Source organism: Lissotriton helveticus, chromosome 7 (assembly GCF_964261635.1).
Source record: "Lissotriton helveticus chromosome 7, aLisHel1.1, whole genome shotgun sequence".
NCBI lineage: Eukaryota > Metazoa > Chordata > Amphibia > Caudata > Salamandridae > Lissotriton > Lissotriton helveticus.
In genome coordinates this window covers 1,146,008,077-1,146,023,335 of record NC_136068.1, presented here as the reverse complement: position 1 = coordinate 1,146,023,335, position 15,259 = coordinate 1,146,008,077, and the positions used below count along the sequence as shown (strand labels likewise).

Below are 15,259 nucleotides of genomic sequence, written 5' to 3'. Positions count from 1 at the left end.
GAGCAGGTTTCACGCATTAATGTAAAAATGGAACGTACAGACAAACTAGAAAAACTATATTGTATTATCTCACTTGATGAAAAAGAGATAAGATAAGGGTATTGGCAGATTCTGGGAGTTTGTATACTCTTATATCCAACAAATCTTTTGAAAATAATTGGTCCAAGGAATGTGGTCCAATTATATACTGTCCTGATATTCGTGCAGTAGGGTATGCAGGAAAAAGAATAGAAATTTTGGGAATGTGTTGGATGACTTTAAAATTTAAGAGTGAAGCAGTTAGAGGTAGAGTATATATTACAGATTTGGGCTCTGATCTCGTGGGATGGCGTCACCAGAGAGTTTTAAACATCATTATTGATCCAAATGTCAAAGAACCTGGTATGGTTCTAGAAAAGACAGCTGTTCAAGATATATGTGATGACAATAAGCTATTTGAAAGATATCCTAATGTTTTTAGTTCAAGGTGAGGACTATTGAAGGGATTTTCGCATAAGATAATTTTAAAGGAAAATGCTAAGTCTGTTGTTCATAAAATAAGAAATGTACCAAATTTAATCTTAGAGCCTTTGCGTCAAGAAATTGATAATTTATTGACGAAAGGAATCATTGAGCTGATCGAAGCCTCCGAACGGTTGGCTCCAATTGTGCTTGCCCCAAAGGATTGTAAAAAAATTTATCTTTGTATAGACTTGCGTGATCTCAACAAGAACATTTGGGTAAATAGAGAACCACTGTCTAATATATCAGAAATGTTATCAACCATGGGTGATGGACATATTTTTTGTGTTCTTGATATGTCTGAGGAGTATCATCAAATTAAATTGCATGAGTCATCAAGACATCTGATTTCCTTTGCCACACCTCTTGGTGCATTTAGATACAAGAGGATGCCTTTTGGTTTTTCAAAGGGCAATGAAAAATATTTTGGAGACATGAAAAAGGTTTGGTATTTCCAAGATATTTCAATTGCTGGAAATGATTATTTTGACCATAATAAATTATTTGAGGAAGTAATGACAAGACTGGAGAAACATAATTTGACGATAAAAAGAGAAAAATGTCAATTGAGAAAGACAAAGTTTGATTATTTGGGACATGAAGTGAGTTCAGAAGGTATACGACCCAAAAAAAGTATTATCAAAGCGATTAAAATGTTATTGTTTTTGCACTTATAGAGCGCGCGATTACCCTTGGGTGTCCTGGCGCTAAGTACCTGGCTTCCTGGGAAGCTAACAGAATACTACTGTGAGAAAAGCTGGGAAGCTAACAGAATACTACTGTGAGAAAAGACATGTTTTCAGGCTCTTCCGAAACGTGAGACGATTTGGGTCATTTTTAAGGAAGAAAGGGAGCTCGTTCCAGGCTCTCGAGGCACAGTGAGTAAAACTCCTGCCTCCCCAGTTTACTTTTTTCGGCATGGGAACTTGCACTTGTTTAGCACTGGTAGATCTTAGCGTCCTCCCTGGAACGTACCATTGGAACTTTTACTTAAGAAATTCCGGACCGATACCATTAATGGCTTTAAAGACTATACAAAGAGCCTTAAAGCGAGTTCTTTGTTTTATTGGGAGTCAATGTAGCTTCTTGAGCTCCCCTTTAACAGAGACAAATTTAGGTGTTCCAGACAGCAGCCTGGCCGCTACGTTTTGGACTAATTGAAGGCTATTCAAATGTTGTTTTGCATATTCATATATAGACTATTACAGTAGTCCAAACGCGATGTTATCAGGGCCATGACCACTGTCTTAAGATTAGTTTCGGTCAGGAAGAGCTTGATTTCCTTTATGATTCTGAGAATCATGAAACAGACTGAGGTCACCAAGCTAACTTGATCCCCCATGGCAAGTTTATTATCCACTACTACCCCCAAGTTTTTGGCCTTCTTAGTGGGTGTAGGGCAAAGGCCCAACTCTTCTGGCCACCATTCTGGTGTCCACACCAGTGGATTATTCCCGAACTTTAAGACCTCGGTGTTATTAGAATTACACCTTAAGCAGTTGGAGGACATCCAACCTGATATTGCACTCATGTACTCATGGAAACGATCCCCAGTCTCTTTCTCACCTCCTTTAGTCAATGACTAACACAATTTGTGTGTCGTCAGCGTAGGAGGTGAGCGGGAAGCCAAAAGATCTAATGACTCCCGCTAGAGGAGCCCCACACAGGAGTATGAATGGCTTAGATGAATTATCATCCAGATCCACAGTTTTGGACCTGTCAGCTAAAAAAGACTGTAGGAGTTTCCAAGCTTGTCCTTCCACACCAATCACGGACAACCGGTCCATCAACAACTTGTGATGGAGCGTGTCAAAAGCCGCGGACAAGTCCAGTTAAATCAGGACAGCATTACCTCCTCCGGCTTCTCTGATTTCCTCCTTAGACTTCAACAGAGCCAACTCAGTGCTGTGATCAGCCCTGAACCTGTATTGTGAGGGGTCCAGAGAGTTGTTACGATGGAGAAATGCACTGAGTTGGATGTTCATCACCTTCTCCAGAATCTTAGCAGGGAAAGGGAGCCGCGAGATGGGCCTATAGTTGTTAGGTTCTTTTGGATCTAGATTCAGCTTTTTCTAAAGCGGAAGAACAGAGGCTTGCTTCCAGATTTTAGGAAATGTACCGGAAGCAAAGACAGTATTTAACAAGGGGGCTATTCCTATTTGTTTAATGACCCAGGCAGGACATGGATCACTGGGGGCTCCTGAGCAAATCAGGGTCAAGACCATGACTAATTCTGATACCCCCAATAGTAGAAAATTGATCAAGTGTCGGTGAAGAGTCACTGCTGCCCAACCTGTCCCTGTTGGAGTCTGACTGTGTCATTTCATTAGCTTCAGAGAAGGAAGAAAATATCACTTCAACTTTATGTTTAAAAAAATAGGCGATTTCATTGCAGAATGAGGAGTTACTATGGCTCCTAGGAACAGTAGGAGTAGTCCATTTTTTAATGGTGTTAAAAAGTTCCTTAGAGTTGGACTTAGCCAGTGTTATCTGCATAGAAAAAAACTGTCTTTTAGCTTCTAGTAACATTTGTTTATAACTTGCAATGGAAAGTTTGTATCTTTCCTTGTCTGTTTCATTATAATTTTTGCGCCATGCTCTTTCTAACAGTTTACACTCCAGTTTTTTGGCTCTAAGTTCTTCGGAGTACCAAGGGGCTGATGGTATAGCTCGTTTGGGAGTCCACTGTTTGCTGGGAACTAATAGATTACAGGATTTAGCTAGCCATTGATTGTAAGCGGCTGCTGCGATTTCCACTCCAATATGGGGTGGGTCGCATCGAGCTGCTTAGGGAGCTTTCAAATTTAATAATGTCCAGTTTTCCCCAGGCTCTAGTCACAATCACCTGGGCTGGTTTAGTTTTAGCTAGTTGAGTCCCACCACACTTCAATTCAAACTGAATAGCACAATGGTCCGACCATAAAAGAGGGAGAACAGAAATACAACCAAGATCATGGTTGTTTGAGTATATACCATCTAGAGGATGTCCTTTTTCGTGCGTAGGGGTATTCACCAGCTGATGAAGGCCTCCAGTCCCCATAATTTGATCCAGCTGATGAGTATCAGAGTCCAGGCGGTTTTCTAGATAAAAGTTAAAATCCCCCATTACTGTATATGATTCTAGACATAGCCCTTCTTCGAGTAAGGTACCCACTGTCTCCAGGAATCCTTTTTTTGGACCCGGTGGGCGATATAGCAATATGCCTTTAAAAGTCCTGTGATTCATTGAGTGAATATCAAAAGCTAAGGCTTCGCATGTTGTGTTGGAAATTGAGAGAAAATTAGGTCCTAAAGAATCATGATAAATGACTGCAAGACCTCCCCCTTTTTTATGTAACCTGTCCAAGGTGTAGCAATGGAACCCTGGGAGGATAGCCTTCACTAGATCTGGTCCAGAGGCCAGATCTGTCCATGCTTCTGTAATAAAGACCAGTTTAATCTCTTGTACCTCCAGTAGCAAGGCACATTCCGCACTGTGTTTAATTAAGGATCTGGCGTTGAATAAAGCACATTTTAAAGCCCAACCCTGCTTGTGTCTGTCTTCTTGTCCGTGGAGGTTCTAGAATCATCTACTAATAGATTAAGAAAGCGGGGAAGCTGTACCTGGCAGCTGGAGCAGGAGGAGCTCTCCATACCTCTATCAGTGATGGTTATAGGGGTGAATGAACAGCATGACATACCTTTACCAGGATTCAACCTATATATCTCCTCGTTGGTGTAGGTAATTCATTTTGAAGCCAGGGGGACAGGCCCTGTGCCTGGCCTGCACGCGGCGGGTGCAGACGGGCTTGCCTTTTACGCGCCAGCGGCACGTCCGCTGCTCATCCGCGTCAGCATGTGGGCTAAATAGCCCAACTTTGAACAACTAGACCGCTAACCAACAGCCCAACCAGGTCGGCGGCTCGATCCCTCCCTCCCTCCACTTCCCAGTGCAGAGTGGCAGTTTGTTCAATTATTAAAAGCAGACATAACAGTGAGTGCGATAGTTAAAAGCAAAACGAGCTAAGTAAAATACAGAAATATCACGATTCAGGTCAGAGCCTCTAAAGAGGTCTCAGCTGGCAAGCACTCAACACAGCTGCGCCAGGGGACCAGCGCTGCGCGTCCGCGTCAGCATGCGGGCTAAATAGCCCCGCTTTGAACAACTAGCCCGATAATCGCTAACCAACTGCCCAACCAGGTCGGCGGTTCGAACCCTCCCTCCTCCACTTCCGAGTGTAGAGTGGCGGTTTGTTCAATTATTAAAAGCAGAGAAAACAGTGAGTGCGATAGTTAAAAAAAAAATGAGCCAAGTAAAATACAGAAATATCATGATTCAGGTCAGAGTCTCTAAAGAGGTCTCACCTGGCAAGCACTCAACACAGCTTCGTCAGGGGACCTGAACCAACGAATAAGGACGAACTTCGGTCCTTTTTAGGAGTATTGCTCGAAATATGTAAATAGTTTTACTGAAATTGTTGAACTTTTAAGAGAAATTATGAAGAAAAATGTTCTGTTTGAATGGTCCATTGAATGTAAGGAGCCTTTCATACTTATAAAAAAGAGAATATCTGAAGCACCTACATTAGGAGGCTCTGAAGTGGGTGGAAAAACGTTCTTGACTATTGATGCTTGTGGTGTTGGTGTTGGGGCAGTATTGTCACAGGTGGTTGATGATGAAGAACGAAACATTGGTTTTGCCTCGAGAAGATTGCAGGGTGTAGAAAGATCTTATTCGGTAATTGAGAGGGAAGCTTTGGCGTGCTGTTGGGGAATGTGTCACTTTAGGTTTTACTTATGGGTTCTTCGTTTCAGAATCCGTACTGATCATCAACCATTATTGTACATTTTCAAAGGTGGAAGGGGATTGGAAGGCAGCATAACTCCAAGAATTTCTAGATGATTACTATCTGTTATGGAATTCAATTATGAAATTGAATATGTTAAAGGGAAGAAAAACGAAATTGCTGATTTTTTTATCGAGGATGCCTCTAGGTATAGATTGTAATGAGGTTTGTGGTGATATAAATGGCGACATTGATGTTAACACAGGAGTCATTGCTTTGTCATCTGAGGAATGGAGCAAGCCCATGGAAGATGATTCTGTATTGAAAAAACTGGAATCTAAAATCGTTGAAGGTTGGAATTTTAATGATAGCAAAGATTTGCAACTGATGGAATTTTTTAAGGTGAAAGAAGAATTGAGTTTAAGTAATGGAAATATTATGAGCAGATGGCAAATTGTACCTCCTGGAGGAGTAAGAAAACATGTTCTTGAGATTATTCATGAGGGTCATCCAGGTGAGGGAATGTCAAAACGGAGAGTTAGAGAATCATTTTGGTGGCCTGGGGTTGATAGTGAAGTTGAGGCCTTGGTGAAGGACTGTCAGTTTTGCTTTAACAGTGATAAATCCAAAGTTGTACGTCAACCTCCTTTGGAATGCACAACATTTTCATCAAGACCTTGGGAACAATTATCTATAGATTTTATTGGACCAGTTAGTAAGTTAGGAATGAGAGATAGTCAATTAACACAAGAATAAACCTATCATTCCAAATGGTTTGTGGTAGAAACCATGGGAGAAATCAATACGTTTCTTGAAAGGATTGTCCTTGAGGAAGGAATACCAGCTAGTATTGTAACTGATAATGGAGTACAATTTGTTTCAAAGGAGATGGTGGATTATCTTAGAAGGATGGGTATTACTCATGAAAGAATAGCTCTCTTTTGTCCTCAAGCAAATGGTCTGGTAGAAAGAGTTAATCGAATTATAATGGAAAGTATACAGTTATCTCTTGCAAACATTTTGTCTTGGAGACAAGAATTAAGGAAAATGATGTGGATGCATAGAATTACTCCCCATTCTACTACTGGTGTAGCTCCTTTTGTGTCTCTCAAGGGAAGAGAACCAGGAAAAAAAGAATGTCCTGTTTGATTGTGTGAAAAGGAGAAATTATGGATTGATCGTGATCAGGAGTCGAGGAAAGTTGAAGAAGATCAAGAAAGGATGAAAAGTGTGTACAATTTCAGAAAAAGAGTAAAACAGTTGTCTATTCAAGTGGGTGATTGGCTAGTAGTGCGGAAAAATGAATAGGTTCGTAAGGGTGAAAGCAAATATAAAGGACCTTTTCAAGTTAAAAATGTATAATCCAATGTTGTAATTTTGGAAGATGATACAATCTGGAGTTTAGGAAATGTTTGTAAAGTATGTAGGCCATAGAATATTATTTAGGTATATGAACAGTTAGATGAGAGCTATTGATGTAGAAGAAGCTGTTCTCTGCTGGGATGCTGTTTAATCAATAAACTACAAGAAACTACAAAGAAACCTGTGAAGGCTCTTCTTTTCAGTACAGTTTTGGGCTTTTCCTCCCAAGAGACAAGGCCAGGATATTCAGGCTTTGGTACTGATATTTTAGCCTCTATCCCTGGTTCAGTGAGACTGACTGCGGCTGCTGGGCCTCATAGCCTCCTGCATCCTGCTGGTGACACATGCCAGATGACATATCCGGTCTCTGCTGTGGGACTTGAAGTTCCAGTGGAAGCATCAGTGAAATCTCTCCGACCTGGTCCAGATCTCAGAAAGAACTGCAAAGGATTTGCCGCAGTGGCTGATAAACCGCGATTAGGTCAGAGGCAGACTCTTCTCCAACCAAATTTCACAGTTGTGACAAATGCGTCATGCCTTGGATGGAGCCGCCGTCTGGGAGAGGTGCAGATCAGAAGACTCTGGTGGAATCTGGGCTCCACATCAACATGCTGGAGCTCTGGGTGATCTGACTGGCATTGAAAACCTTTCTACCCTCCATCAAGGAAAGGCTATACAAGTGTTTACAGACAACAATACTGCCATGTGGTACTGCAAAAAACAGGGCGGGTGGGGTCGCAAGAGGCCCTGCATCTCTGGACATGGCTGGAACACCAAAACATATCTCTGGTGGTTCAAAATCCGGCAGGTTCTCTGAACGCTAGAGCAGATGAACTCAGCCGACGATGCCTAGCGGATCACGAGTGGCATCTCCATCCGGTGGTACTGCAAGGTCTCTTTCATTAGTGGGGAGAGCCTTGATTAGATCTATTTGCCTCCATTGAGAACGCGCAATGTCAGCAGTCTTCCACTCTGGAGTTTCCAAGGCGGCACTCAGTCACAGATGTTTTCGTCTCCACTGGAGCTCATGCCTCCTGTATGCCTTTCCACTCCTACCCAGAGTTTTCAAGAAAATAAAGAACAACCGTGCCCAAGTCACACTTGTGGCTCCTTACTGGGCACGGAGAGTCTAGTATCTAGCTTCTGAGCATGGCCATCGATCACTGATCAGGCTCCCCCTTTGGGAAGATCTTCTGACACAGCAACAGGGGAGGGTGCTCCACCAGAACCTGTCCACTATCCACCTTCTTGCATGGCAAAAGTTGACAGCCTTCGACCTTCCTCTCAAAGTCTGTAACGTCATCTTGGCAGCCAGGCATCCCTCCACCAAAATGGTGTACGCCTGCCGTTGGAATAAATTTGCTGCATGGTGTGCAGAAAAATAAGTGGATTCCCTTTCTGCCCCTCTTTCTGGAGTTCTGCTCTTCATTCTTTCTCTTGCCCAGCATGGCTCTGCTCTCAGCACTCTTAAGGGCCATCATTCTCCCATTTCTGCCTTTGTACGGTTGCCTAATCAACCCTCTTTGCTCAAGTCCTCTATTGTACATAGGGTTCTCAAGGGTCTTACTTATCTGTTGCCTCCTTCACCATTCATCATGCCTCAGTGGGTCCTTAATATGGTTTTAACTTTTTTGTTTAGCGCTCCTTTCGAGCCTCTTCACAATTGTCCCCTCACGCTTCTTACCCTGAAAGCAGCCTTCCTTGTGGTAATTACATCTGCCTGTAGAGGTAGTGAGCTGTAGGCATCATCTAAGCCGCCTTACCTCTCAATCCATCCTGACAAAGTGGTGCTTTGCACCCTGGCCTCCTCTCTCCCAAAAGTGGTGACTCCTTTTCATGTAGGCCAAACCATCACCTTGACTACCTTTTTCGCTCCTCCGCATCCCTCTAAAGAAGAGCAGCGACTCCACCATCTGGACCCAAAAAGAGCATTGTTGTTCTACCTTGACTGTATATGGGAGTTCCAGGTGGATGACCAACTCTTTATGGGATATATCGGTGTGAAGAAAGGTCAGGCAGTGCTTGATTTCGTTTTCAGCGGACGGGTTACTCCTTCACAACGGTGGCTGATTTCCCATCCTCCAAAATATAAATCCCATAATATCCTATGGGATTTATTTTTCGGCGGATGAGATACCCATCACCCTTGTGACAGAGTAACCTGTCTGCCGAAACCTAAATCAGGCCCTGAATCTAGCCGCAGATTCCTTACCGACCAATCCACCCTCCCCGCTCTGCAAATAGATTTCTATGGACAGGAATGTCACGCCAGTGGTCAGTGTTTTTCATGACTCCATGATTGTGGCGTGGAAAGTTGTTAAAAAAACTGAGGTTAACGCTCCTTGGTGGTGCCTATATAAGTACTGTGACGTCAATTCTGACTCAGACAATGCCAACAACGGATGCGGAGCTCATTGATGTCACCGCATGCAGGGGTACTGCTCACAAAAAATCTTCTGGATACAGTCTGACATCTGGGGAAATTAAAAGGTAAGTAATCTGCGGCTAGACATAGTCTCTGCCAGATAAGGCATTATAGAAGGTAAGTAACTTGTTTATCAGTAGAAATCGATTATAGTGTATGTGAATTATGTTATTTTCATGAATAATGTAAAATAATGAAGATTTGTAGTCATTCATGTGTATTCTGAATTCTAGAGTGGCTGTTTGCTCAGCGATAATAGCCATTCATATCACAATCAAATGGGTGGTGGGTGTGATGTTCAAATCCCAGACAATGAGAGTGACGTTTACAGGCAAGGTGATTGTGCATGTGGATTTCACATTCTGGGTAGTGGGTGTGACCTCTGGAGTGTGAGTGGTGGATGTGAACGCCGTGCTGGTAATTATGGTAATGAATGTTCCAGGTAGTACACTCAACAGTATGTTTGATAGTGAGTAAAGGTAATAATCTAGATGACAGTGACTGAGCTTCATAATGTGGGTTGTGTGGAGCGAGCTCCACAGATTGTTAGAGATCCAAAAGTCTCTATGGTTAGTGGAACTTCAAAGGTTTGGCCTCATTGGGTTCTGCCTCAGTTAATCTCTCTGGATTGTTTTTTTGTTGTTTTTTGTTTACTACCTGGTTTCTGGACTTCTGTGTGAGCGAGTCACATTTCCTGAGTCTCACTTACTGTAAGTTCTTTTATAATGGATGGGATCTCCACGTTCTCTCCTATGACTCCTTCTCCTATTACTCGTTGACTTTAAGCTTGGCTTTGACCATGAACAGCGCTCTGCTGCCTTTTGGCTTGATTTGCTTTATGGATATACCATACATACATACACCTACAGTGCTAACTGCCAGTATCCTCTTTTAAAGATCAGGTCAGCTGCTGCGCAGCCAGAGTAAGAGGCTCGTGGATCGTTGCACATTAACACGCGCGCACACGTATGCACATATGTAGAGGCTGACCATGTCAAACTGCCATCTAACTTAGCTGGTATCTGCGCATAGGTAGCCTGTCACAGAAGGAACCCTTCAAGAATTGGTGATACATGGGGAAAACCTTATAATAAGAGTGAGTATTAATAGAAAGTGTGTGAACATTTATAATAATTACTGAACAGTATGCGAGCTTCTGTGTATTGTATAGGGAGGATGAAATATGCACCAACTACAGTTTCGCCGTAGTTAGACATAGTAACTCCGTTAACTCCCAAATACTATGGCAAATCAGGATACCAAATGCATTAATTTCCACTCCTTGTGCCACTTCATGATTTGTCATTTTTCTCTGACTCAAATTCTAATGAGGTTTTTCCAGTTCCAGGATTTTGTTTCCTGGGTTGGACTAAGTAAATTACTGTGCTGGACAGCTGGAGAATCAAAGGCCTCCTTTCACAACAGAGCCAGTAGCCAATAAAGAGGCCTGCACATGGAAAAGAAGATGGTGGGGATGGATCACGCATGTGCTAATTACTCTTCACACTGCACCTAGCCTGGGAAAGCTCAACTCTACCGAAATAAAGGAGGGAGGCCAGACCTCTGGAGCTAGTCATTGAAGGGGCTACCCTTAGATAAGGTTTTTGAGCACCTGGTTGACAGAGACATCTTGAATTTTCCCAAATTGCTGTAGAGTATGGTTAGGGCGTGGTCGAAGATGTATGACCCTAGAATTGAGCACAGGTGCCTCGGGTCCAGAACTTTCCATTCCCACTTAACCCTTGCACAAGGGATAGAGTTTGAAGTACAATCTTGTCCTGGGGAATCGGTGTCATAGGAATGCTCGGCTTTAAGAGAGAATAAACCTGACCTGCTGCTACAAGGATGCATTCAAGAACTTCAAACTAGAATTTGTTTCTTTAGGGCTAAGTGGTGCTGGCCACCCCTATACCCTCTGGGGTCACTAGATGGGTGAACCTGGTCACTGGGACCCTGGATCATTCTTTACGATCTTCTGTGCAATGGTCTTGCAGGCGTGCAACCTCAAGAATGCAGAGGATCCTGAAACCTGCTGCTACAGTGCCTTGCAAGCGACTCAGAAGCCATAGGACTTGTGGAGTGCAGGCACAAAGGAAACTCTTCCATGAAGTCCCTTTGGTTGTTGTCGATGAAGGTCCTGCGCCAAGGAGTGGGACATGTTCCAAATAAGAGACATGTTCTAGACAAGGAAGTATAGGGCAGGAGGGCAGACACTGAGCTATTCCTTGCACTCATTGGAAGGAGAGCAGTGAAAATATCTAGCTCCTGTAAATAAAACAAATTATAAAGGCCAGGAGATCTGAACAAACCTCTCCTGGTGGTTAGAGCCTGGATCGAAATGACACCTCACCAGTGAAAAGTGAGTCGTTACATGCCATAATGAGTGTCATTGGAAGATGGTACCATCTTTTTGAATTTTAATGGTGATGCAGTGGCTTATTTTGATACTTTTCTGCTTTTATTAATGTGGTGACCAGTAGGCCTGATCCCCATTGCATTGTATCTAGTTTATTTGGAGTGTTCAGGGCTCGTTAGCAGTATTAACTGAGGACGGTAACACCATCTGTATTTCCACCTGCCATCATGCATACATTTGTACATTAATGCGTGGTATTGAGTAGTGTGTGCATGATAATGTACTTTGACTATTTAAACAGCACTGCCTGGACCTGATTTATTGGGTGTTATTTGATGCATGCCTTCAGCCTGGGGTACTAGTCCATAGCACCTCCCCTGAGTGAGCGTTGGACTGCTCTGACTGTATCCTGTATCCACAGAGCTAAGTGTTTCAAAAGGGTACTTGGTTCGCAGTAGACAGAAGGTTGAGGACTTATTTCTCCCTTCCCAACTACTAACCCACTTTCTTACAGGTGTGGTGTCATTGAGTTTCATATGATTTGTAGCATGGGCACTACTGTTTAAGTGGTGGGAATGAGTGCTGCAGTCTGCTCAGTGGAACTCAGTCTCATTTGGGTGAGCATTGACTGGAAAGCATCTGCTGGTAATGCAATCCTCTGCTTTCCAGGATATTCTAACTGCCTTAATGGTGGGTAAATTATGTTTGTATACTAAAGAAAATAATCGGCATATGTAACACATAACTATATTTACTACTGGCTGAGAAAGTTTGAAGTTAAGTCCTCCACTCTCACTCTTTTTACTGTTCTTTTTATTTTCAAGCTTGAAGAAGAATTCCAAAGACCGACCAACATATGCAGAGCTTATGGTTAGTACTAAGTGCCTCAGCAGTTGACAGATTCTGAATCAGATCACTTGGCCGTGTGCTTATGCATTGTATTGAAAAGCAGAACAGTAAGCAAGCGGGGTGTGGTTCATGATTGTTTAAACTGAGGCTCCTGCACATCTACTAGAGGATTCTTTGTGGTTATGGTGACCATTGTTGCAAACTCAATAGAAATGGATGATGAGGTGAAAAATGTACAATTAACTTTGAAAAATTGATGGTAAAGAATGGGCAGCATTTAAACTTTTACTTGTTTATGGTTGTTATGCTTATTGCTGTCATAGTAGAAGAAGAAAAGAAAGGGCATCTTGTCCTAAGGAATGGCCTTAAATAAGAAGCCAAAACTGAAAGTCACAAATCTAAGTCACAATGGTATTTGAAACATCAGATCAGCCTTGCTGTTATCATCCCTATTAAACCTCTAGAATCCCTCTTCAGCTAGAGTCCCTGCGTCCTCTGAGCCTTCTGAAGAGGAAGGCCAGTTTACCACATGGCACCATACTCCGGAATAACTTCCACTTTGACTTTAAATTGGCCACCTCCCGTGCTACTTTCAAAGAATCACTTAAATATCACTTCCTTCAGCTAGATGTGGCTGCCCATCTCCATTTCCCCTGCAGATGATGTCTCTTGCATACGGTGTACACGATGATCACTATATGGACTGTTTTATTTTTTTTATTTTCATTTGTTTTTTCTAATGATGTTGCTAAAAAGAAATTGCGCTTTTGGAGTCAACCAGGATGATGAAAGAACACCAGTTAAACCTGTGCTCACAACCCAATTGGAAAGCATTGTTAAAAATTAGCCCTTAAAAGTTTTGTGCTGAGGAGAGTCTGCAAACACTGGTAGTTTTCTTCTGCTCAAAAGTGGAACTCGGGTCATTCTAGAGTTTAGGATCCTGCATGGCTGCTGTGTTCACTCAAAGTGAATGAACTCTGAGTGTTACGTGATGTTGATCGGAGATTCCTCGGATTAGTGAGGAGGTAGGCTAGCTTCTGAAGACGAGACTGGCCTTTGTACCAGGGAGGCTTATGGAAAATTCAACACAGCTTATTTAACCCCTGGCCGTCTGTAATCCATCCCGCAGGGGCTGTGAGGTGGTGTACTCCACAACCCTGGTGGACTACAGCCGTCCATATTTAGAAACCTTTCTGGCATAGACTTCAGTGTTTAATTTGAGCGGGTGGTTTCTGGTGCTCGGCACCTGCACTTAATTGTCAACACCAGTGTTTATGACAGTTTGCAACACCGGCGTTTGACAGTTTGCCACAAGGTGGCGCTGCCTGAGATGACCACAATAAAACCAGTTATTAATTCAAAATACATTATAAAGATACTATTACCTATCATCCAAGCCATTCTTATAGCTTTGGGGCCGGGAATATTCCACATTGTCACACTTACAGGAGTGTGATGGTCAGTAGTTGTGTTGTTATTATCGTTGGCAGCATGAGAGGGGTAATATGTGGTGCAACTTGCAGTGGCCTCCTGACGAGAGCCCTGGCCCTTATTTTTTCACAATACAAATTAAGCACTGATACACCTTCTCACAAGCTTTTGCCACAACAGCTCCTTTGAAGGCACTGAAGCCGTACTGTGCACTTACCTTGTTCAGTGGGTCTGTGCTACAAAGTTTTTTCTTTTTCAAAAACAAACTCCCCAAACGAGACTTTGTTTTTTTAAAAACAATGTCCCACCACAAACAACAAATACATGTCCCTGACACACTGGATGTTTACTTCCAGCTTGTGGGGTCCCAAATGGGGAAAAAGTCGGTCTGAATAACCACTCTAAATAGGGTGGACAGTATGAGGTACTTTGATGTTTATCTGCCCATTGGTCAAAGTTTTCCTCTAGCAGAGCCAGCAGAGTCTATATTGGAGGTAGACAACATGTTGCCTAACCCTAAATAGAATGGGGTAACCATGTTTGTGGTGGAGTACCAAATAAGGCCCATAGTATTTTGAATTGGCTCCTGGACATCACTGAAAGCCAGTGGAGTCCATTACTATGAGTGCTGGTTTCACATTGTTATATCCCTCCACGTTCAGCCTCAAAAAGGTTGCCTTATTTTGATTGGTTTTAATCCTAAATACCTGTATACAATACATTGAAGTATTCTAGTCACCCCAAGACTAGACATCTTATTGATTCATTTCGGTGAGAAGTTTCCAATAGTGAAAACATTTCTCGGAGCATGGGGAGTTGCTTACTGACACTTTTTTAAAGCTATATTTATTGGTTTTCTTTCAAAGATATATGCGGTACTTAATCACAAATTAAAATGCAAATGGTTGTCAGAACAGCAGTAGCTATATGAAGAACACTCAATTTAAAATTCATTAGACTCAACAATTGCTTCCATGGTAGGCGTATCTATGCGCAGTATAGTTCCAAACTAATCCTGCTTTTCTCACTATGGCTTCTAGCCCGCCACAACAAACAACTGCTCCTCATGTCTGCATAAGGATTATCTTCAAAACGCTCTCTAAATCTCATCCAGGTGCTCTTGATCCTCCTGCTTTTTCTCCCTTCATATAAATGTTTCTTTTATGATGTACACCAGTTCATATTTCGGTACATTTTGCCAGCATTGCGCTCTCTGGGCCACCCCATACTCTTGCTATGATGTGTATCGCAACCATCAACCCCTGGTCACCAAGCTTCTTGGCTCAACAGGGTGGCAGATCACCACTACATATTCCCATTACCACAAGCTTTGTACCCTCAATCTATGTGGGCTCAAGCAGTATATTTGAACAATGAATCCCCCTAACCCCATCCCAAAATTCCTTCAATCTATGTTACAACCATATATTATGGAAAAAATCTCCCTTTTGGCCGGAGATTCTAAGGTAGAACTACATATGTTTCTTAGCATGTGTGGCTGTAGATGTGCATGCTTTGCATACTCTTGCCATATAGTGTTGGGCTTGCACATTGAAAGTTGTTGTTGAT

The 15,259-nt window shown here is 42.6% G+C and overlaps 1 protein-coding gene across 1 annotated transcript in view; it reads left to right on the top strand.

Annotated features, from left to right (window-relative positions):
* The window catches only part of MAP2K6 (mitogen-activated protein kinase kinase 6), a 486,415-nt gene that overhangs the window by 446,500 nt on the left and 24,656 nt on the right, over positions 1-15,259 (top strand). Inside the window, exon 11 of the mRNA XM_078654284.1 lies at positions 12,235-12,280. Within this exon, the coding sequence (XP_078510410.1) occupies positions 12,235-12,280 (46 nt within the window). The remainder of the gene's footprint in view (positions 1-12,234; positions 12,281-15,259) is intronic.